Source organism: Zeugodacus cucurbitae, chromosome 3 (genome assembly GCF_028554725.1).
Source record: "Zeugodacus cucurbitae isolate PBARC_wt_2022May chromosome 3, idZeuCucr1.2, whole genome shotgun sequence".
NCBI lineage: Eukaryota > Metazoa > Arthropoda > Insecta > Diptera > Tephritidae > Zeugodacus > Zeugodacus cucurbitae.
Window position 1 is genome coordinate 66,282,566 of NC_071668.1, and position 26,548 is coordinate 66,309,113.

At 32.2% G+C, this 26,548-nt stretch overlaps 1 protein-coding gene and 1 long non-coding RNA gene across 2 annotated transcripts in view; one reads left to right on the forward strand and one right to left on the reverse strand.

Moving 5' to 3' along the window:
- Positions 1–26,548, reverse strand: part of LOC105208519 (semaphorin-1A) — a 386,218-nt gene that overhangs the window by 17,092 nt on the left and 342,578 nt on the right. The window contains 7 exon segments of the mRNA XM_054226324.1: positions 458–704; positions 812–1,019; positions 9,866–9,997; positions 11,838–11,980; positions 12,820–12,931; positions 14,808–14,951; positions 15,068–15,150. Of these exon segments, the coding sequence (XP_054082299.1) occupies positions 458–704; positions 812–1,019; positions 9,866–9,997; positions 11,838–11,980; positions 12,820–12,931; positions 14,808–14,951; positions 15,068–15,150 (1,069 nt within the window).
- Positions 930–1,935, forward strand: LOC128920065 (uncharacterized). The gene is made up of 3 exons (XR_008470194.1): positions 930–1,070; positions 1,244–1,404; positions 1,465–1,935. It is a non-coding gene; the product is annotated as an uncharacterized LOC128920065 (long non-coding RNA).

The window sequence follows — 26,548 nt, forward strand, 5'->3', positions numbered from 1 at the left end:
AATTATTTTTGTTGTGGTAAACTGAAGTTCTAATTAACCCTTTCATGCCCAATGTTGCCTATAGGCAACTTTGTGCTTACCCGCTTCTAACTCTCGTTATTTAAATATTTTTGACCAGCTGTTAATATGATTGTCTGACCAGCTCCGCTAATATGATTGGTACTTGAATTCATACTGTTTCATACGAAATTATAATATAATATCATCCCTACATGTATACTTTTCTGGTTCAATACAGTTTAAATCTTGTATTCTAAGGTGCATTTTAACTTAGGTGGATTCGAATATTTCTTTATATTTAAATTTTTCAAAAATTTAAATTTTTTCTTTAACAAATTTTTTTTTAATCGCACATAATTTTATGCAAACCACTTTATATTTGCTTTTAATTTCTATTTTACAAAATAAATTTTAATTCTATTATAAATCTCCTACTATTTACTAGAACTATACTCACCATCACCTGATGTGATCGCAGTGTACCGAAATTGTCGCGACCGCGATATGTCTGTTGTGTATTATAGCCATCGGGCTGAAATTGGAAGAGCGTCTCGGAATTTGGGCCATGATGCATCATGGGTTTGCGTAGCGTACTCTTTGGTGAATGTTGCATTTTATTTTGTGGTGGTGGTTGTGGCAAAAGCACCGGTTCGGCGTACGTCACCTCCTCCACTTGAGGTAGAAGCTTCGGCTCCGCTTGTATACTGTGCGGAATGAGAGGTAATTCACTGTTTTATGACAAATTTGATTTAATAAAATGTATAAAATTGTATATTATATGTATGCATATAAATCGACATTTTATATTTACCGATTGACATTTTGACGCTGCTCAAAGTACTCATATTCCGTATCGGGATATGGCAAATTGTCATCCTCATCCTTGTGACAGCGTCGGCCACAGAAGTAGCCTGTAAAGAAGCCCACTAGTAGGGAGAAAATTGAACCGGCTAAGACGGCCATAACGAGCGTTTCGACGGTATACTGCGCATTGATAATATCTGCTGAAATTTGTGGACCTTTTTTTAGTTGAGTTTAAATATGGTTAAATGCATAGCGTGGAGTTTAAGGTATAGTTTTGTAATATTTATAATATTTAATATATTTTTAAAAATATTTTTTTTTTTAATTTTTTAAAAATATTTTTTTTTTAATTTTTTAAAAATATTTTTTTTTTTTAATTTTTTTAAATATTTTTTTTTTTGAATTTTTTAATATATTTTGAAAATATTTTTTATTGCAGTGTCGTCGTTATTGCAGATAAATAATTCATTTTTTAGTGTGTTCAATCGGTTCAGCAACGCATGTGTTGTTGTTGTTGTATATTTATGTTGTGTTCGGCGCACAAAAACCAAAATTATACCAATACACCAACACCAACAACCAACATCAAAGAGCAACAGTGTATGTATGTAACAGCAACAGCAACCAACAATCAACGTTCATTTTGTTTTTGTTTTTTAGGTTACGCACGACATCATAAATATGTAACATTGAGGTGGATTATGATAAACGCCAAGATATAATATGTTTATTTTTATTTATTATTTGTTTTTGTTTTTGTTGATAATCAATAAGAAAAAGAAAAGAAAAAAGGAAGAGAACAAAGTTGAACATTAATAATTGCATTGCAAAACGGAAGTAAATTGTATGTGTGCGCATATGTGCAATTGTTTATATTAAAGTCATATCTAACAGTTGGGAGGGTACATATGTAAATATGGCAAGGTTAAAGCTAAACTATAAACAATTTTTTGATTATGTTCATATTGTGAAAATGAAATGTAATTTAGTTGAATGAAGCTATTTACAAGTGTGTGTGTACGTTTCTAATAAACAAGTGAATTTCAAAAACTAAATTTTAATTACTTTTCCATTTAATTATAATATAAGAAAACCAAAAATAAAAACAATATTTTCTAAAATAAATTTTTAAATTATATGTAATTTTGTTTAATTTATATAATATGGGATTTAACATGCGAACATACACATATACGTATTTAATACTAAATAAAAAAATATTAAAGAAAGCACTTTCAAATGTAAAGTATATAATTGAAAGCAATCAAGCATGATGCAGGAAGCACTAAGTAATTGTCTGTCCAAAAACCCACTTAGAAAACTAAACATAGAAGAATTCAAATTGTATATAAAATAAATAGACTCAAGACCCTTTAATAGACAAAGATTTCGCATTAAAATATAAATGAATGCGCCTTCTATTAATTTCTCGTTTCTTTTCCCCATAAATCATTAAAATTATACTAATATTGTAATTAAACTAAAACAGTCAACAGCGCTGTGCGATTACCTTTAATTTGATACCAATATCATGAAAATCGGTTGAGTTTTAAGGGAGTTATAGCGAGTTTACCAAGGTTAACACAAAACTGCACGCAGCACATCCGCTTGGCAAATTTCCATAGCATGCTTTCAGGGGTAACAAAAATTATGAACTGCATTTTTCGTGCAAATTTCAGCCAAAGCACCAGGCGCGCATAAACGTGCAGCAAGGGTGTTGCCGGGAAAAGTCAAACTAAAGAAGCTTATAACTTCCGCAATTTATGGACCGATTCGAATGATTTTGGTATCATGGGAAAGGGCGTGTCTTTGGCTATACGAGTGTTATATAGATTATATAGATATCAATTCTAATTGCATAGTTTTTTTAAGAAAGAAAAACGAAAATGTCTTTTCCTCGACAATTCGGTAAGTATAAAGGTTTAGGAGAAAGTTTGGATTAGAGTAGAAGTGCGACGAGATTACCTTTCCACTGATACCAATATCAATAAATTCCGTTCAGTTTTAGCCAAGTTATTATGAATTTTCGGACGACATTTCAAGTTTGCGTGTTTGACATTTTTTGGTCATTTTGTATAGCATGCGATATAAATGAGTCACTAAATCAAAATGCTTCATTTTTTGGGCAAATTTCAGCAAAAGCACCAGGCGCCCATAAACGTGCAGCAAGGGTGTTGCCGGGAAAAGTCAAATTAAAGAAGCTTATAACTTCCGCAATTATGGGCCGATTCGAATGAATTTGGTATCATGGGAAAGGGCGTGTCTTTGGCTATACAAGTGTTATATAGATTATATAGATATCAATTCTAATTGCATAGTTTTTAAACAAAGAAAAACGAAAATGTCTTTTCCTCTACAACTCGGTAAGTATAAGAGTCTTGTAGAAAGTTTGGATTAGGGTAGAAGTGCGACGATATTACCTTTCTACTGATACCAATATCAATAAATTCCGTTCGGTTTTAGCCAAGTTATTAAGAATTTTTGGACGAAATTTCAAGTTTGCGTGTTTGACATTTTTTGGTCATTTTGTATAGCATGCGATATAAATGAGTCAGTGAAATCAAAATGCTTCATTTTTTTGGCAAATTTCAGCCAAAGCACCAGGCGCCCATAATCGTGCAGCAAGGGTGTTGCCGGGAAAAGTCAAACTAAAGAAGCTTATAACTTCCGCAGTTATGGGCCGATTCGAATGATTTTGGTGTCATGGGAAAGGGCGTGTCTTTGGCTATACGAGTGTTATATAGATTATATAGATAACATTTATAATTGCATAGTTTTTAAAGAAAGAAAAACGAAAATGTCTTTTCCTCTACACATCGGTAATCATAAGAGTTTTGGAAAAAGTTTAGACTAGGGTAGAAGTGCGCCGATATTACCTTTCCACTGATACCAATATCAATAAATGCCGTTCAGTTTTAGCCAAGTTATTATGAATTTTCGGACGACATTGCAAGTTTGTGTGGATGACATTTTTTGGTCATTTTGTATAGCATGCGATATAAATGAGTCAGTGAAATCAAAATGCTTCATTTTTTTGGCAAATTTCAGCCAAAGCACCAGGCGCCCATAATCGTGCAGCAAGGGTGTTGCCGGGAAAAGTCAAACTAAAGAAGCTTATAACTTCCGCAATTATGGGCCGATTCGAATGAATTTGGTATCATGGGAAAGGGCGTGTCTTTGGCTATACAAGTGTTATATAGATTATATAGATATCAATTCTAATTGCATAGTTTTTAAACAAGGAAAAACGAAAATGTCTTTTCCTCTACAACTCGGTAAGTAAATATAAGAGTCTTGTAGAAAGTTTGGATTAGGGTAGAAGTGCGACGATATTACCTTTCTACTGATACTAATATCAATAAATTCCGTTCAGTTTTAGCCAAGTTATTAAGAATTTTCGGACGACATTTCAAGTTTGCGTGTTTGACATTTTTTGGTCATTTTGTATAGCATGCGATATAAATGAGTCAGTGAAATCAAAATGCTTCATTTTTTTGGCAAATTTCAGCCAAAGCACCAGGCGCCCATAAACGTGCAGCAAGGGTGTTGCCGGGAAAAGTCAAATTAAAGAAGCTTATAACTTCCGCAATTATGGACCGATTCGAATGATTTTGGTATCATGGGAAAGGGCGTGTCTTTGGCTATACGAGTGTTATATAGATTATATAGATATCAATTCTAATTGCATAGTTTTTAAACAAAGAAAAACGAAAATGTCTTTTCCTCTACAACTCGGTAAGTATAAGAGTCTTGTAGAAAGTTTGGATTAGGGTAGAAGTGCGACGATATTACCTTTCCACCGATACCAATATCAATAAATTCCGTTCAGTTTTAGCCAAGTTATGATGAATTTTCGGACAACATTTAAAGTTTGCGTGTTTGACATTTTTTGGTCATTTTGTATAGCATGCGATATAAATGAGTCAGTGAAATCAAAATGCTTCATTTTTTTGGCAAATTTCAGCCAAAGCACCAGGCGCCCATAATCGTGCAGCAAGGGTGTTGCCGGGAAAAGTCAAACTAAAGAAGCTTATAACTTCCGCAATTATGGACCGATTCGAATGATTTTGGTATCATGGGAAAGGGCGTGTCTTTGGCTATACGAGTGTTATATAGATTATATAGATATCAATTCTAATTGCATAGTTTTTAAACAAAGAAAAACGAAAATGTCTTTTCCTCTACAACTCGGTAAGTATAAGAGTCTTGTAGAAAGTTTGGATTAGGGTAGAAGTGCGACGATATTACCTTTCTACTGATACCAATATCAATAAATTCCGTTCAGTTTTAGCCAAGTTATTAAGAATTTTCGGACGACATTTCAAGTTTGCGTGTTTGACATTTTTTGGTCATTTTGTATAGCATAGCATATGCGATATAAATGAGTCAGTGAAATCAAAATGCTTCATTTTTTTGGCAAATTTCAGCCAAAGCACCAGGCGCCCATAATCGTGCAGCAAGGGTGTTGCCGGGAAAAGTCAAACTAAAGAAGCTTATAACTTCTGCAATTATGGGCCGATTCGAATGATTTTGGTATCATGGGAAAGGGCGTGTCTTTGGCTATACGAGTGTTATATAGATTATATAGATATCACTTCTAATTGCATAGTTTTTAAAGAAAGAAAAACGAAAATGTCTTTCCCTCTACAAATCGGTAAGCATAAGAGTCTTGGAGAAAGTTTGGATTAGGGTAGAAGTGCGACGATATTACCTTTCCACCGATACCAATATCAATAAATTCCGTTCAGTTTTAGCCAAGTTATGATGAATTTTCGGACGACATTTAAAGTTTGCGTGTTTGACATTTTTTGGTAATTTTGTATAGCATGCGAGATAAATGATTGTCACTGAAATCAAAATGTTGAATTTTTTGGGCAAATTTCCGCCAAAGCACCAGGCGCCCATAAACGTGCAGCAAGGGTGTTGCCGGGAAAAGTCAAACTAAAGAAGCTTATAACTTCTGTAATTATGGACCGATTCGAATGAATTTGGTATCATGGGAAAGGGCGTGTCATTGGCTATACGAGTGTTATATAGATTATATAGATAAAATTTCTAATTGCATAGTTTTTAACGAAAGAAAAACGAAAATGTCTTTTCCGCTACAAATCGGTAAGCATAAGAGTTTTGGAATACATTTGGATTAGGGTAGAAGTGCGACGATATTACCTTTACACTGATACCAATATCTACTCAAGCTGGTATAACCGTTACACCTATCCATTTTAAATCATACACATTTGTGATTTTCAATAGTTTTATTTGTTATAAACGAATTCTCTCACTTATTATATACTAATGTTTCACTCGGAGAGGAAATTTATATTTTTCCCAGTAATCTACCTCTAGTTCTACCTCTTGTTATCTTGAGTTCAAAGAATTTTATGCTCAGTGTTTCCATATACTGGTCATCAAATTTCTTGCAGGAACAAATCTACATATTTATTACATCAGCTTCTTGCACTCATTGTTATATACCTTTGGAGTGTATATTTGTAAACAAACACATGTGTATAGGATGCTATATGTAGCTTATAAAATCAGCTTAAGAATGAAAGATTAATCAAATAAAAGCGCATGCAAAGTCTCCTGAATAAATATAAATATGATACCACAAAACAATAGCAAAAACAGCACATTAAATCTACATAACTGTAACTACATACATACATATATGCTGAAAATATATTTTGATTGAGCGCATAAACTGCACCAATCAATGCAACTGCAAATGTCTAAAATGGCAAATAAATATCAACAATAAAAATATGATAAACTATAACAAAAAAAGCGTAGAATCAACGAAGCAAAGAGCGCATGAAAAAGTCAAACGCACACACAAGCACAAAAAAGTAGCTTAGTCATTCATATTTTTACAACAAAATACAAAAAAACAAAAACAATATATATACGCTAACAAAGGCAAATATGTGCATATAAGTTACAGCAGCCAGACAAGCTGTCAAGTCATGCATGCAGCCATGTTTTAACAACTACAACATAAATACAACAACACACACATATATGTTCACTCGTTTATCTATATAAATACATATATACAACCACTGCTTAGTGTAATAAAATACGTAAATCTAAAACAATACATCATAAGACGCCCACAACAACAACAACAAATAGTTGAATGTTAGTCAAGCATGTGATATTATTTATATAGATATATATTATATATATATATGTGTGTGCCAAGATATGCAGGTAAAAGCGGAAAGTTAAAAATTACACACTCTACAGAAGTTAGTATGGCTTAGACGAGTTTTATTATCAGTACAATAATAACAACAACGATATGCTTTACTATAAAAGGATATCAAAGAAAATGTGAAAATGCCATAAATCCGGACAAGCTGTGTCATTGTCATCATTAAGCACACAGAGCAGCGGTTGACTGGTGGATCAATAAATAGGTGGGTCCAAATAGGGTTTATATACATTTTTCTTACACAAAAATTACCAAATAATAAAAAAAGAATCGAATTTTTAATTTTCTCTTGTAAAATTGCCAATAATATCTAAATCGTTAAAATTAAATATGAGAATATAAGCGCTAAGTGATAACCTTTAAATTGACACCAAGAACATGGAAATTGGTTAAGTTTTAGCAGAGTTATAAAGGACTGTAGGTGCGTAATACCTCTACTGGCCTTGTCTGTTTGACTAGTAACGCAGATAAATCTCTAAAGAAATTTCGAAATATTTTTCTTTAAACCAAGCTCATTTCGTGTAGCATGATTTAAGTAGTCGCTAAAGTTGATCTGTTGCATTTTTCTAGGAAATTTCAGCCAAAGCACCAGGCGTAATATTGCAGTAAGAGTGTTGGCTGAAATGTATGTACATATGTGATTGGCTTTGAAACCGTTTAGCCGGTTATAGCCAAATAGATGATAGCGTGCCACTCCTCTCTTTCCTTCGCAGTTCGACGCCGGCTGGAGATCCCAAGTGTAAACATGTCGCTCTCCACCTGGTCCCTCCTCCTTCCCCTTCCTCCGGCGGGTACTGCATCGAACACTTTCAGAGCTGGAGTGTTTTCGTCCATTTGGAAAACATGATCTAGCCAGCGTAGCCGTTGTCTTTTTATTCGCTGAACTACATATGTCAATTCGCCGTTGCCAATTTTCTGAGGACCATAAATGGATGGATGGGATCATGTGTAGAAGTTCACGTTAATGAGGAAAGTTTTTGATTGCCATTCACTTGGGCGTGGCCAGAAACGATTCTTCTCCACATGATTCAAGATGCTCACGACTTCCGGTTTTAGACCAAGTATCCTCTGAGTAGCTAACAAACATCAGTTTGAAGGCGAGTTAAAGGCGAACCCGCTTCAGCGGTTGTGAGTAGGATTTGGGACCCACCACATAAAAACGAAGTACCAATGAAAAATCGACAAAAGCCTCGGATGAGACACCACTCTATAGGCAAACAAAAGAAGCTTAGAACTTCAACGACTACGGACTAACTAGATGATTTTTATATCATGGGAAAGGGCATGATATATTTATATCATTGGGGTATATGATATGGCATATTTATCATTTAAAATTGTGTGAATTTTGCAAAAGAAAAACGAAAATACCTTTCCATCTACAAATGCGTATACATAATATCACTAAATCCAGATCGTGATGATTTGGTAACTATCATTGAAGAGGACGTGGTTTTCCACAAAAAAAAAAAAAAACATAAAGACATTGAGAAATTGCGAAAATTTTTTGTTTAGGTAATTTTTGTTTATTTTCCTTGATTATTTCCTCTACTTTAACAAAAATTTATGCTTTTGAGCTTTATTACGAGAACTAGATTAGAGTTTGAATTAAAAGAAAAATTTGCTGAAGTTTTGGAACATTAAATAACAATTGTTTTAGCTAAATGAAGAAATTTTAAGTATTCAAAGATGACATTTTGAAGTGAAATTTGTTATAAAAATCTAAAGGATGCCACAAATGGTTTGAGGAACTTGCTCAACGATCAAATATCAAGGAAAAAAACTTTCTTAAGGTTTACTCCTACTTTAAGGGGTTACATATGGTTAGAATTTTCAAAAAAATCTAGTTTTATTTCACTTTCCTAAAATACCTGTATTCAAGTAAACGCTCTGAAAATTTTAAGTCAATCCGGGGGTTATTTTTGAAGTTACACACATAATTGTAATGACTCGTCAGAGCATTTGAAACTAGTAGAGGGGTATGGTGCCTTCTTTCTCTCAAAACTGTGTTTCAAAAGTCGGTGACCGAGAATTCTCGGTAACGGCTGAACCGATTAGTGCCAAAGTTTTACACAGGCTTCTGAAGTAGATTTTCCAGAACCTAATCGAAGCTTTTTTATTATCAATAGAAAAATGTTTTTAATACAAATTATGGCACAAAATCGATTTTTTTTGGAAAGCCGCCATTTTGTAAAAAAAAAATTGTTTTGCGATTTTCTCGATTTGCTCTACGATTATACAAAATTCGTTTGATCTCATCATTTCAGGTGATCCACTTCAGAGATATAGTGGCCTCCACAAAACGAAATTTTGGGAGAACCTGTTATTTTTACAAAAAAAAATTTTTCAATACTCTTTAAAGTTACCATAATATTTGTACAAATTCTTAAAATATTAAATTTAGAAGTTTTTTAAGGAAAAATGTTTGAAAACCCTAATATTTTAGGCCTCCTAACTAGATACATTCCATTAATGACATTGAAACTTTTTTTTAATTTCATAGAAATAAATTTTTTAAGCTTATATTTTTTGGATTCTTCAGTAGAAATAAATCATTCAACTAGTAGCATAAAAATATTAAAATAATAACCCATATTTGGACCACCCTATATACACTTTTGTAAATAGATGTTGCACTATCATGCATGAAGAAGCAGAATACGAATACTATATAAACATAAAGTTAGCTCTGGGACACTACAACACATACAAGCTTTTTTACATATGTACAAAAAAGGATGAGGATGTGGTTTGGAGTTAGTTTTTTATTATTATTATTACAATACGTTGCACAATAAGTTTGATTGAAAATAGGCAACAACGAAATGGCTTTAATCTTACCTTCGAAATTTTTATCACCCATAATATTGATGATCTCTTGATCTTTGCCTTGGCGCCGTGAATCCAACAAATCCATATCGTCACGATAGCCCTTCTGTTCGCCAACATTCGCATCCTTCGAATTGATTTTACCTGCAAATGTGAATGGAGTGTATGCTGAGAATAGAGGCGGTGCAATGATAGAGTGCAAGAGTGGTGGCGGGGGACGAGTCGGGTATGTATTAAATATGCAATATTTTAGTGTTGTTATTGTGGTGAGGTTACAATAAAAAAAGAAAACAGAATAGTAGTAGAATGTGCGTTGAAAATGAAAATGCATAAATGAGATGATTACAAATGATTGATACGAAAATAAAGAAAAAATAAAAAATCGTTATTGTCTTTGGAAACTTATTTTGTTTTTTTGGGGTGTTTCAATAAAATGTTTGAATAAAAAATTTAAATTCATAACGGTAAATACATATATATAAGAGTAAAAGTTGTTTTTCGTTATTACACAAGTGCTTTTGCAAATATATTTCGACTATAGTTTAACTAGAGACCGAATATTAGAGTGGATAGTTATGCTCTTGAAACATGACTAGTGATAATATAGTATGGGATCTTTAAATGAAGATCTTAAACTCAAAGATCTATTAAGATTTAACATTCAGAAGAGTGGAAACGATACCCTCTCTATCTACAAGTTTATCGACGGGAGTAGTGATCTTAAGTATTCTGGTAGAAGGCGGCACTACTTAGTGAGAAACATGAGTAGTAATTAAAGTCTTTAAAGAGTGGAGTCCTTAAACTGGAGTGGAAGAACTTAAACTTGGAGATCTTATAAGTTTCAAATTTCAAAAGAATGGGCGATATTTAAAGTGACCTTAAGTATTCTGGTAGAAGGCGGCACTACTTAGTGAGAAACATGAGTAGTAATTAAAGTCTTTAAAGGGTGGAGTCTTTGAAGAATGAACTTAAACTTGGAGATCTTATACGTTTCAACGTTCATAAGAATGGAAGGCAAACCTTCTCTATCTACCAGTTGATCTACGGGCGATATTTAAAGTGATCTTAAGTGTTCTGGTAGAGCGCAATACTACTTAGTGAGAATAGACGGATATAATTATATGAAACTGAAACTGTTATTTCCAATCAATAAGAATCTACCAAATTCAAATTTCTTATTTCCAATAAGAATCCACCAAATTCAAATTTCAGCAAACTTTTACGCCAAATTTGTGTCCCTTGCTTTCTAAACATAAAATTATTCGAAGAATTTTAGTGTTAAACCTCTCAAAAGTGTTGAGGAATTCGAAAAAATTCTGAAAGTAGATTTGAAATTAATATATTTTGAAGACATATAAAGGTCTTCGAAAACTGACTACCTCTCAATTTACTCTGTAATTAAATGGAGCATATGAATAGTAATAACCAGCTGACATGCTCCATTCAATGAGAGTTTCTGGCAGGTCAACAGTGAGCTATACAAAGACACTGAAACTCTCATATATTTTCAATTGAAATTCATAAATTTCTCCTTTACTACACTTGTACACCAACTGTGGAATTTAATTTGAGCATCGAGTTTGGCAATTTGCCATTAACTGGCACGCGGCCAAATCTCTGCCAGGAGCGCACCATGAGCGATACACATGGAATGTACGTTGTTATAATGACAGAATAACAAAAATTAATATTGCTGAATTTCTCGCTTTTATATAGGATTATTTTCTGGAATTAAATATGTACAGATATGTGAGTTTCATTTAACTGCAGGGCAGTAAGTTGTATGGAATATGCCACATCGAGAGATACTGGCATGTGCAGTTATATATAGAGAAATATATGCAAAAGCAAATGTGTAACAACTGCGAACATGTGTGTTTATAAATATCAGAGTATATGGTAAACTGTAGATCTGTCTACATGTAATTTAATACGAAATTATAAAATCTTTTTTAAAATACCTTGCACTATATATATTGCTTACCTGATGGGCATGCCGCATGTTGCCCAGTTGCAACATTCTGATAGAAATAATTTTCTTCGAGCCAACGTGGCGCACCGTGTGAACGGCATTTTCCAGCAATTTTATCCCAAGCACAGTATGGATCCTGCAGCGCTACGCACTCACTGTGAATGGATGGGTGGTAAGGTAAAGCGAGAGGAAGATTGAGAAGTGGAGAAATATAGTGAACAATGGAAAATTTAAATATAAATAATAAAGTATATATACAGATATTGTATGACCTAATATTAAGGTGATACAGTTTTGTTGAAAGATTAAGAAATAACATTTTTTTTTGTGTATCTAATCATATATAATATATAACATAACATAATTCAATAAAAATTTTGTAAAATTTTCTATAAAAAAGTTAAAATTTTAGATTTTTTAAGAATTAATAAACTGGTAATGTAAAATAAAAACGATTAAACTAAAATATTGAATTAATTAAATTTTAATTTAACATTTTTTAATAAGAAATAAATTGATTATGAAAATACGAAAAATATTAAAGATTAAAGTTATAAATAAAACTTTAAATTTTTTACGATTAGTTTCGAAACTACGCCACTTATACAAAAAATAATACTCGCGACTGAAAAGATTCTACATAAAATATAAGTTGTTTGAAAAAAGTTGCCTACCTTTAGGCTCACATACAATTAATATACGAAAAAATTAAAGAAAAAAATATTTCTACGCATAATTCTATACTCATAGCAATGTTTTTCAACAAAAATCTGTACCACACTAATAAAAAATGCGCATCCTTTTTGCATTCTTTTACATTCTTTTGTAACGAATTAACAGCCGCACACCAACAAGTATGCAACGGCTAACCATTGGCGGACTCAATGTGTCACTGACTTTGCAGTAACTGACAATAGCGAGCGTCAGCGGTAAAGTAAACTGTGAAAACAACAACAGCAACAACAGCGAAAATCAACTATCATTTTGTACTTACCTACAGCTGGTGATTTTGTCATCGTGACAGCGATGCAATTGTATTGCAATCACTTGGCTATCGGTGACAATGATTAATTTTCCGTCATCGTAGCTGCCATCCTTTGGTTGGTCTGTGTAATGAATAAAAAAGGTAATGAAAAAAATGAATATAATAAAAAGTTAAACAAAATGTGGCAACTTTTAATGAGTCTTCTTCGCGTAGTACGACACGACAATTGTAATCAATGCATGACAAGCGGTGTTGTTAATTGCTTGAAATCGTTGGAATACATGTTTATTATGAAAAGTATTTTTTTTATAATATATAAGTGATTTATATATGTATATTTTAATATAATTAATTTTAATTTAATTTAATTTATTATAAATTTTATTTTATTTTATTTTTTTTTTGAATTTAATTTAATTTAATTTAGTATAAATATTATTTTATTTTATTTTATTTTATTTTTTTTTTATTTTATTTTTTTAATGAGTCTTCTTCGCGTAGTACGACACGACAATTGTAATCAATGCATGACAAGCGGTGTTGTTAATTGCTTGAAATCGTTGGAATACATGGAAAAGTATACTTTTTATAATATATAAGTGATTTATATATGTATGTTTTAATTTAATTAATTTTAATTAATTTTGATTTAATTTCATTTAATTTAATTTAATTTAGTTTAATTTAATTTAATTTAATTTAATTTAATTTAATTTAATTTAGTATAAATATTATTTTATTTCATTTTATTTTATTTTATTTTATTTTATTTTATTTTATTTTATTTTATTTTATTTTATTTTATTTTATTTTATTTTATTTTATTTTATTTTATTTTATTTTATTTTATTTTATTTTATTTTATTTTATTTTATTTTATTTTATTTTATTGTATTTTATTTTATTTTAATTTGTTTTTTTATTTTTTATTTTTTTGAATTTAATTTAATTTAATTTTACTTATTTTTATTATATTTTATTTTATTTTATTATTTAGAATTTTATTTTATTTTATTTTATTTTTTTTTTAATTTTATTTTTTTTTTATTTTATTTTATTTTTATTTATTTTATTTTATTTTTTATTTTTATTTTTTTTTTGAATTTAATTTAATTTAATTTTATTTTTTTTTATTTTATTTTATTTTATTTTATTTTATTTTATATTATTTTTTTTATTTTATTTTATTTTTATTTAATTTAATTTATTTTTATTTTATTTTATTTTATTTTTTTAATGAGTCTTCTTCGCGTAGTACGACACGACAATTGTAATCAATGTATGACAAGCGGTGTTGTTAATTGCTTGAAATCGTTGGAATACATGGAAAAGTATACTTTTTATAATATATAAGTGATTTATATATGTATATTTTAATTTAATTAATTTTAATTAATTTTGATTTAATTTAATTTAATTTAATTTAGTTTAATTTAATTTAATTTAATTTAATTTAGTATAAATATTATTTTATTTCATTTTATTTTATTTTATTTTATTTTTTTATTTTTTATTTTTTTGAATTTAATTTAATTTAATTTTACTTATTTTTATTATATTTTATTTTATTTTATTATTTAGAATTTTATTTTATTTTTTTTTAATTTTATTTTTTTTATTTTATTTTATTTTTATTTATTTTATTTTATTTTTTATTTTTTATTTTTTTTTTTTGAATTTAATTTAATTTAATTTAATTTAATTTTATTTTATTTTATTTTATTTTTTTATTTTTTATTTTTTTGAATTTAATTTAATTTAATTTTACTTATTTTTATTATATTATATTTTATTTTTTTTTTTTTAATTTTATTTTTTTTTTATTTTATTTTATTTTATTTTATATTTTTTATTTTTTTTTTTTAATTTAATTTATTTTAATTTAATTTAATTTCATTTCATTTTTATTTAATTTTGATTGTATTTAATTTAATTTTATTTATTTTTATTTTATTTTGTTTTATGTATTTTTTTATATTTTTTTTAGTCAAACTCACCATATTGCATGGTGCGCACAATTTCCAAATTTCTTATGGGTTCACTTTTCGGCAGCACATCGATTTCCTCAATCACCACTGATGAAACCTTCGCATCCGAATCGGCTGATTCAGCATTGACGGACTTAATAATCTTGCCATGATCTGTGGGTATGAAAAAATAATACAAAATTGTGTAATATAAATATCTAAATGTCTTAAAAATAAAAAAAATATTCATTTTTCTTTCTCTTTATTTTTCTTCTCTCTTGTATTCTTACCCGTGCCGATGAATATCACATCATAAGTCTTTCCGCCGGGCGTTTTTATCTGTGCATCCACAGCGATTTGTGTGAAGCGATAACTGTAAGAAAACAAATGAATTGTTATATAAGTGATTAAATGTAAGACAGGACTGAGAATAAGTGAAATATTTGTATGTCTGTATGTCTATACAGATGTATGTATATAACGGAAAAGCTTCACAAGAGTCAAGCATAAAAGGATTGGCTGAACTTAACGCTTCTTATCGAAAGGGTGCGACGTTGTTTTGTTGTCTCAGTGGTGTAATTAAAATTCAGGGCAACGCGGCATGTACTGCCTGCACATTTTTACTATCACTACAGACATACACAGGCAAACATACATAATCCAAACTCGTACATGTATACCCTAAAAGTAACAAGGCGTGTAAGCTAAGTTATACACTCAGTCAGTCTCCATGCGTATATCGCGAGTACTCGTAAAAGATGACACGGTATAAAAATATGTACCCAAAAGCAACAACAACAACTACCAAAAAAACAATGGCTTTCACTTAAAAGCACAATGGTGATAACAATGTTTATATATATATATGTATATGTATGTATGTGTGCAGTTAACCACATCACTGTTGTGTGCACCACCGTTGATAACGTGGCCAACAAAAACAATGTGTATGGTGGCTTGTAAAGGAATGTCATCAAAATAAAAGTAGCTGGTGAAAAATATGTGAGATTATGGAATGTATTGTAGTCGTACTGAGCTGAGCTGCTTTGCACTTGTAATTAGGAACGTGATAATGTAAAAAATTATTTCATTCATTTTATAAGCATATTGCACAATGTGGGTGAGGCAATGACCATAATGATGTGGCAGGAAAAAATGGTAGAAAAAAGATTGCAATTAAAGAATAACATGTGTGTGAATGTGTATAACAAATGGATTAAAGTCTACTTGATTGAGTACTAATTCGCTGCACATCTAGTTTTATGGTCTGCTTTGAACTTAAAAATTGCAGAAAGGTTTGCTGTTAGACCTTAAAAATACATAAATAAATCTAAATCCATTATAAAACTTAACTGCTTTTAGAAGATTATTTAACTCAACAAATATTTGTTTGAACTTAATAGAGCCTAGAGACTAATTTAATTTAATTTCCATATATTTCTAATACATATTTTACACTCGATAATTAAACAATTACTAGCCTCTTCGCATAGTGAAATTAATTTCATATATTAATTACAATTGAGAAACCAGTTTTTGCCTTTCGCATAGCCGGCTATTCGATTAACGAAAGCTGTTATACATTTTTTGTTTCAGTTCATAAACTGTTGGCACATTTCGTCAACTGATTTATTTTTTATTATATTTTATCAATAAGCACAACCAAATTTACAGCGTGGACAACAACCTGCAGAGCTGCATTTCAGTTTCTACTCGCTTTGTATTCGATTAATAATTAATGTAGTAAAATAAGAATTTTATTTTATGGTATAACGATATAAATCAGTGCTTTAATCGAGCGGAGGCTGGTTAATCGATTAATTAACTCCTGTGCGAAAAGACTTTAAATATTGTAAATTTGGCCATTTAATTAGAGCTTTTATGAAATATAATTTAATATTCGAAGAGTCGCTTCTGTGAGCACTATTTATTATGGTGGGAACATCTGTTTTCCATTTCTAGAGTTAATGAAGTATTTAGTTTCACTCAAAGGCACATAAAAAAGCATGTGGCTAAATTGATTGAATTCGTGAGGTAATTTTTTCTGAACAGTTTAACCAGTGGCGTGTTAGATTTATTGGTCTCATTGTGGCACTAAATAATATATGTGTATTATGTATGTAATGAAGACCCGAAAGTGCATTGATATCATTGGAAATTGGTGAACTCAAAGGTTATAATTTTAAGCCAAATAAACTGAAGAGCGGATAAGCGATGAATATATGATCTCAGACGAATTTGAAAGATTCTATGAAACGAACGAACTGAAAAATAGTCACAATTAAACGGCAAAAGCTACTAATAAACTCGTCTATATTTTTTTCCTATTTTTATGCATTTTTCCTTGTGTGATAAGGTCTATACTTACTCAGAGATATTACTCTATAAATCCGTATATAAAAATCTTAATGACAATATTATAAAAAATATTGTCCAAAAAAAGTAAGACCAAAAGTACTTTGAATATTATCTTAAGGCAATCCAAGTACCAGAATACATGCCCGAAAGATTTGCCATCGAAGAAACGGAAGGCAAAAACTAGTGAAGATGTTCTCAAACCAGACGAGGAACCAGGTCCATCTTCCTCAGGATCAACACGTAAAAAGATCTCAAGGAAAATGACAACAAAGAAAAATACAAAAACTACTCAGCATTATTATTTTTGGCCCATAATACGTTTTTCTAGTGTATAATCATAGCTTATAATTCAATGTATTTTGTTCATTACAAAAAAATTATATTTTTTCGTATTTTTACTCTTCTTTCTTTATATTTTTAGGGAATTTTCAAACAAGTTATGACTTTTTGGATTCTATCACGTGAAAAAGCATCTCATCTTCCATCCGAATCAACTAAAAAGTGAAAATTGATTTTTTGACACCTAAGCCCCCTTTCCGTAGACCAGGTCACATATATCAAATATATGGGTATAATATAAGCCAGACACAAGCTTGGTATACTTTTTTTTGTTATTGTAATTTAAAAAAAAAATATGAAAATAATAAATTTAAGACAAAATCTTCAAAAGTTAATAAATAAGTCGAGATAATTATTAATAATTGCCAAATATTTGATCAAGTCTTAAATAAATAAAACAAAAAATTATTATAAAAGCTTAACCTACCTCCTTAAATAATTAAAAAAAATATAATAAGAAAACCTTTCACTAACTAATGTTTTTGTTTTATTGTTCACATATTCACATAGATATCTCAGAAAAAATTATTACGAATAGCTCATATAAAGGTACTGCCAAGGATTGTATTTCATTAAGAGACCTACATGGCGTATGAGTGATCTCAGTAGCAACGAATGCAAACCAACTTTCATTTTAAATAGAAAACTTTTCACAAGAACTTTTAAAACAAAGCCATACACACAAGTAAGAATGCATAAATGAAGACATACTTATATGCTTTTACTTGGCATTTGCATTTTGAAAATTCTTGAAACAAACATTTAAATGCTGTTGCGCTTGAGTTCATGCTCTCTTAAGCAAACTGTATGAGTTTGCTAAATGCAGTTCTCATGAAATTCAGAATACCGGTAGGATTATAATTATATGTGATAAGTAAATGTACAGTGATGAGAAAAAATTTGTAATTTTTTTATATTAAATTAAAGCAAATAATTATGTTTGTAATGGAGAGGCATAATGGTAGTTAATCATTGAACTTAATAAGAATAATAAATTGTAAAATTTATATTTCAAATTTTTGTACAAAGAAATTAAAAAAAACATCACAGAAGTGCAATATTAAGCATGTGATATATATGTATATACACTTTTTATTTTTAATTTACAGAGCAAACTTCTAGCTAAAGTATGACTTACTGATTTCCAACAATAAACTATATGGTTGACCTCACATAGCGGTAAAAAGCACAAGCGCACACACACACATACAAACCAACAGTGTCACCAACCAAGCGACAATAAACAGCGTAAAGTACAGTTATCATGCACATTTTAGTTGCTTGTACGTAGTAAAGTTAGTTAAATTTCTCAAACTAGCATTGCCGAAAATCTATAAAACTTCTGCACACACACATACACAGAGAGACACAAGCAGAAAACTTGAAAAGTTTAATAGTAACCTCGCGATGAGTTGGATGTGCAACTAAGTGACAAAGTGAAGCTCCTAAATATATCAGAAAGCCAGCAAATACTCGCACACACACACACACACATACACTCATGTATAACAATGAAAATACGAGCAAGTTACGGCCAGAACAATAACAAGCATTGTTGGTCACAGCAAAAAATTACAACAAAAATCAAGCTTTCAAGTAGTACATGCTAGTTACAACAAAAAAAAAAAAAAAAAATTGCGAAAAACACAAAGTTGGTCGACTTTATGACCGGTTTTTGGTTGCTATTTTTTTATAGTTGTTGTTGCACGTCATGCTGTTGTTCGTTTGTTACGGCAACGAAAAGTTACTTTGCTTGCGAGTTTTCATTTAAGTTTTCACAAATAATTTGAAAAGCCAATATGGCAGTCACATTGCAATAGTTAGGCAAAGAATATCTAAAGTGAGCGAAACAAATATGAGAAAAGTAAATTGAAAATGCCGGAAAAAATAAGTGGAAAGCAAGAGAAAAGATTAATGCAGCAGTAGAAAGTGGTCTGTGCTATTTTGCTTTGGTATTTTAGAAGAACTTTTATTAAAGTTGTTGAGGAGTCTCAAGTTGGTATATAAGGTATAAAAATAAATTTCAAATATTTTGTAGTATTAAGTTCAGTTAAACTTAAAATATTTTCTTTAATTTTATATTTTTTTACATCGAAAAGAAATTGAAACATTTAAAAATATATATTTTTTATATAAAAAAAGGGCTCAAAAATCGATTCTTTTTTTTATAAAAAGTATTTTTTTATTTTTTTTTTTAATATCTAGCATAGAATTAACAATTTAAGAAATATTAGGAGTTGCTTTAAGCATTTTCGAATTGTTAGTTAAAAGTTAAAATTCTGTTAACTTTACATTTTATGTTAGTTTACATGCACTAAAGTAACAGTGCTTTGACTGTTAGTTTACATTTGTCGTCGCTGTTACGTTGTTGCTTACGCATCACTGCTGTAAAATTTACCTAAAAGTCCCATTATCTTATAAAAACTTAAGAGTGCATCACATTCAATCACAACGCATTAGAAAATATCATATGATGTCGTGTGAAAGCAATAGTAGAGGTACAATATTTTATAGTACTCATTAATATGTTAGATACTCTAAGTATTTGAGATAAAAAAATAGACGAAAGTGCATCATATCACATCATTTAGAAGTACTATTGTATCATATCACATCACATCATTTCACTTTACTTTTCATCAGATCATATCATATGACATCTTATTGCATTTCATTACAGCAATTTGCTTTGAATCATATTGCATCATAAGGCAGCACATAACATCACAATAGAATATTACATCTCATGAAGGACCATCATTTCATACAATATTGCACTACATATACGAGTATTTTAAAAAATTCATATAACATAAAATCACACCACAAGATCAAGTCACAATGTCTTATGTGTTATATTAAATCATATCACGTCAGCAGCATATTAAATATCGCATTGAGTTACATTATGTGTCATCATATCTTATAATATATTCACTGTCGTAAGCCACGTGAAATCATATTACAGCGCAAATCTTAGCAAATTGCATGATGTACCTTCACATCCTAACATTTGAAATCATATCATATTGAATTGTATCAAGTAAGCGTTTATTAAGTCAATGATTTCATATAACTTAGAATCAAATCACATCATAAGATGAATTCTAATCTTTTATGTGGCACATTAAATCATATCACGTCACTAGCATGTTAAATCAGATCACATTGAGTTACCTTAGGTATCAGCATATCATATAGTATAGAATCAAATCACATCAATATTGTAAGCCACGGCAAATCATATCATATCTTTATAACACATAGGGGCGGGAGGAGAATTTACGCATAGAACTTTTGGGCACAGCTCGGTGAGTAGGGGCGGTACCGACTACTTGACCCCACTCATGAACTGGGAAAGAAGATTCCGGGTGAACCTGGAAAAAGGCGGCTGGCGTAAGGGAATGATAACCTCAAGCAGCACATTGAATATCTACACGGATGGCTCGAAAATGGAGGACGGGGTACGTGCTGGAATATACCACTGCAGTATTTTTCAAGCGGAGATATTTGCTATTGGGAAAGCAGAGCTAGCCCTCAATACAGCAGCCGGCTACTCCAAAGTCAATATCTACGTAGACAGTCAAGCAGCAATCAAGGCAACAACCTCGGTTTGCATTTCGGCCAAAAGTGTTTTGGATACCAGGATGGCAGTGGAGAGAGTTGCTAGGAACACGTGTCTTCACTTCTACTGGGTGCCAGGACATAAAGGCATTGAAGGCAACGAGAAATTTGGACGAAATTGCCAAGAATGGTGTAAAACTGTCTTCCGGAAACGCGAATAACATTGGCAAACCCATCCCATGTCTGTTCGATGATCTGGACAGGGGCATGAAAAAGAAAAATCCTAACCCGTTGGACAAATATACCGGAGTGTAAAACCGCTAAAGCCATGTGTAAAACCGTAGACCAGAAGTACACCAAACTCATTCTGTCACTCGATAGAAGGGACTGTAGGAGTTTGGTGGGAATACACACAGGTCACTGTCTGGTGGTGGCACATGCCTACAAAATGGGATTTACAGATCGAGATAACTGCAGGAAATGTCAAGAGCAAGGTGCAATAGAAACAATGACGCATCTTCTGTGCACCTGCGCTGCATTGTCAAGGCAGCGACTTCGCCTTGGGGGCCTCACAATATGAGAATCTGGAAGAGGTATCGAAAGTGAACCCACAAATGCTTTTAAAATTCGCGTCAAGCGCAGGCATCCTAAAGGATGCCTACTTCTCGTGGACACCGTGACGGCACTCCATTTAGCATCGTAAAGGACCTAAATAGGTCTATGTGTGGCGTATTGGCTTACCAGTTTAACCTAACCTAACCTAACCTTTATAACACATAACATCACATCATGGTTCTTCACATCCCATCATATTAAAACATATCACATTATATTGGATAACATCAATTATCATCATATCATATAGCATAGAATCAAATCACAACACAAGATCGGGTCACATCGGATCTTCATATCACATTATTATCAACATCGCATACTCTCATAGAACATTAAGTCACGTTATATCATATTTACATCCCATTGCCACAACACATTTACAGCATCACATCAAATAACGTCACACTATCAAGATTTACATAAATACTCTGATGTATAGCACGTCACTTACTATCCGTAGCAGCTGATATCAATCATCAGCATGTTGTCTATACATTCATTCAACACACTAGATCACTAAGTCTGCTCTAAAACTAATTGAGTTCATGCTTTCGAACAGTAGAATCGCTAAATACTCTATGAAAACTCGGTTATTTCACTGCAAATTTTATAACATCACATCACATTGAGTGATTGAACAATTTTATCGAAAGCTAATAGTTCTGATTTTTCCCGCCTGGATAAGGAAGCGAATCGTATGGGTCTGGTAGTGAACGAGGACAAGACGAAATATCTCCTGTCGTCAAAAGATGGAATGATGTGTTATTCGACGACATAGACATAGTCCAGCGAATAAAAAAACAGCGGCTACGCTGGCTAGGTGGATAATTTTCAACAGAATGAAGGAAAAGGCAATCTCTAGGTATTAAACCACATATTTCACTGCGACTATGACTTGTAGGTAAGCGGGAATTAAAGGTGCTATCTTAAGTAAAAGTTATCATTGAAGTAAAAAAATATCACACACTCATATAAAATAATACTTGAGCTACACGCACAAAAATCAAACACATATTGGTTCAAAAGGCAACTTTAACTGCTTTGCCTTACACGAAGGTCAATTAACTATTCACCGGCAATTTTTACGCATACAGATGCAGAAGGAGCACGAAATAAATGTAGAAAAAAACAACAGCGCCTACAAACACCAACAAAATACAATATCTGGGGATATCAGTGCCTTTTTGGTGTGTCAACAATTTTCATACTTTTAAGTGCAACGTCTAGCGGTATTTTTTTACACGGCAACACAAGCACGCAAACTTGCATTTCAGTTCACTGTGTCAGCGTTTCTGCTACATAAGTTACGAACAACTACAACAATAAAAGAGCGTAGAAGACGAATAACAGCACGTCTGTGTTTGCATACATGAGTGGCATGCATACATATGCATAGGCATGAGTGAGTGTGTGTATGAAAAGTCTAGTGTTTGCAGAGAGTTAAAATTATGAAAGCGCAATTTAAACCAGAAACAAACAGAAATGCAAACAACTATACATACATGCTGATATATGTGAAAAAATCACACACACGCATACAAACTTTTGCGTACGCGAGCAATGTTGCATGCCACACACAGCAGCGCGTAGGTCGAACGGCAGAGGGGAGCGGGGTCACTTCAAGTACCAAATGTCTAGAAATGAAAGATGGAACCATACTATACGCAAAAAAATCAACAACGCATATGAGTGAAATGCGAGAGCAAATTGATGTGTGGCGGGTGGCAATGTGCGCGGGTGAAAAGCAAACGCACAGCACACGAGTAGTTCAGTGGGTTTTCGAGCAGCATTTCGCTGGCTGGCTGGCTGGCTGACTGCCGCGTTGTTTGGTTGGCGAACGATGCGGCATGGCTTGCGCATGTGAAAAACTGAAAAACTTTTGACATCCATAAATCTCGCCCAAGTGCGAATGTGGATGACACAAATATACAGGCAAGCAAGCAAGCAAGCATACTTTCTGGCGCGCAAAAATACCCACATAAATAACTGCATACACACACACACACACACACATACGCGACGCAAGCCAAACAGCGCTAGAGTTGCCACGCATCTCTTGGTCGGTGCATAACTGTGCCAACGCCACTGTTGTTGTTGTTTCAGTTATATGGTTGTTGTTGTTGCACTTTGTGGCATTCAACATTAAAAACGTTTATGTGCAACGCATACATGACCGTAAATGCCAACGTGTTACTCACGCACCCACACCACTCTACGCTACTCTACTCTCACTCACTCACTCAGGCAATGGCTTGCAAACGAACTAACAAGCAAGTGGTGCACATAAAACCCCATATAACGGCACATTGGCGAGTTGGTTGTTGTTGTATGCGTGTTTGCATTTGTGGCATGTTGTGCACATAAAAGAAGTAAATTACGAGCTACTTAAAATTTTCTGCGCTACGACAACGACAACGACATGTTTAACCGCCATCTTCTATGTACTAAGTGTGCATGCAACGCAACACTAAGTGGCACATTGGTGTGGTGACGGCGTAGACAACTGCTTCAGCGCTACAGTTGTTGTTTGCAGTCTTTTGTGTTAGTGTGTGAGATGCGAATGTGGCAACACAGCAGCAAACCATGATAATGTTGCAGGTGAAAGGCGCATTTTTGTTAAGACGAAAGTGAAGGCGCTGAATTGTTCTACAGCAATGTCCATAAGAAGTGTGTTACAATGCCTGATTATTCTTGTCCTTAAATAAATTTTGAAATAATTAAGTTTAAGTCGGTTAAGCCCCAGTTAAGTTTTTTGTATATATCTCATAAACTACTAAAGCTATATCAAACAAACTCTCTACAGTAATTTCTTTAGGTATTTCATCAAGTAGCATGAAAATGGATGAAATTGGATGAAAACCACGCCTACCTCCCGTACAAAGGTTATGTTGCAAACTACTAAAAGTGTTGTTGTTCAGTAAGAAACAACAGCAGATGCTTTCAATTGTATGGTAAAGATGGTACAAAACAAGTAAGGAAAGGCTAAGTTGGGGTGCAACCGAACATTTTATACTCTAGCAATTTATTTGGAGATTTACCTATATTTTCGGTGAAAAATTATCCTTAGGCACTGAGTTCTTCATGTTCGATATCAGGGGCCTTGTAAAGTCATGGTCTGGTTTTGACAATTTTTCCACAAGTGATGTCACAGCTCAAATACAGTATTTGTGTAAAGTTTTATTCCGCTAGCTTCATTGGTTCCTTATGAATACATTATAAAGTGAACGAATCAGATGGAATTCAAAATTGAGTTATATGGGAAGTAGACGTAGTTGTGAACGGATTTCGCTGATGACTCGTGTCATCAGGGTGTCAAGAAAGTGTTATATACCGAATTTCATTGAAATCGAATAGTTCTTGAGATATGGTTTTTGACCCATAAGTGGGCGAGCCACGCCCATTTTCCATTTTGTAAAAAAATCTCAGTGCAGCTCCCTTCTGCCATTTCTTATGTAAAATTTGGTGTTTCTGACGTTTTTCGTTAGGGAGTTAACCCACTTTTAGTAATTCTCAACCTAACCTTAGTATGGGAGGTGGGCATGATTATTATCCGATTTCTTTCATTTTTGGACTATATTAAGAAATGGCTAAAAAAGCGACTGCAGAAAGTTTGGTTTATATAGCTCTATTAGTTTGCGAGATATATACAAAAAACTTATTTGGGGCGAGGCCACGCCCACTTCCCCAAAAAAAAAATATATCGAAGTATGCCCCTTCATAGTGCGATCCTTCATAGCAAATTTTATTCGGTTTTCGCCATTTTGTGGGTGTGGCAGTGGTCCAATTTTGCTCAATTTCGAAAGCAACCTTCCCATGGTGCCAAGAAATAAGTGTGCCAAGTTTCATCAAGATATCTTAATTTTTACTCAAGTTACAGCTTGCACAGACGGACGGACGGACAGACAGACATTCGGATTTGAACTTTACTCTTCACCCCGATCAGTTTGGTATATATAAGTTTGGTATATATCTAACTCGTTTAGTTTTGGGTGTTACAAACAGCCGTTATGTGAACAAAACTATAATACTCTCTTTAGCAACTTTGTTGCGAGAGTATAAAAATTACGCATAAAATGGATTGGGCGTGGCACCGTCCACTTATGGGTGAAAAACCATTTTTCATGAAGTACATGACCAACTCCAACGAAATGCGGTCCAAGACATTTCTTTGACATGCCAATGGTAGAGTTTCAAAATGGGTAAGATCTGTTAATAACCAAGTGCACATTCCTTATACATACAACAATTTTGAAGTCCAACTAATTCGTTAACTTTACAATACATAAATTATGCAACAGTGAAGATATCGGTACAAAATTTTGCACAAATACTGCATTTCTAGTGTGACATCGCACGTCTAAAAATCAAAACGGAAAGCAGACAATAACTTTTCAAGGCCCCAGATATCAAACATGAGGACTTCAGTACTTGTGGCTAATTTTTTAACGAAAATATCGGTAAATCTTTAATATATTCTAAAGAAATTCAAAGGAGATGCATTTCATATATTTAATATTTTTGAAAAGATAGTTTTCAATTGTTAACCCTGTAGAAGAGTTTAAGCTTGCATAAAAATCTAGTAAAGTTATCCGAAGCAGTTTGGGATTTACCACATAGGGATTTACCACAAAGCCTTTGCCCTGACTGCAAATAAAAAATCTCTACCATCACCTTAAAGTACTAAACTTAATTTGAATCGCAGTAACTCCAGAAATTATGTTGGGTGACGGTAAAATGGAAATTAGAGAGTAACCCAACTTTATTAGTATATCAAAGCTTTGCGTAGGTTAAATAGTTCTTAAGCTATTCCAATTGAAAAAGTTTTATAGTCACTCAATCAATTTGAGAAGTAATCGATAAATGAAAGTAAGATATGGTTCTCAGAGACTATT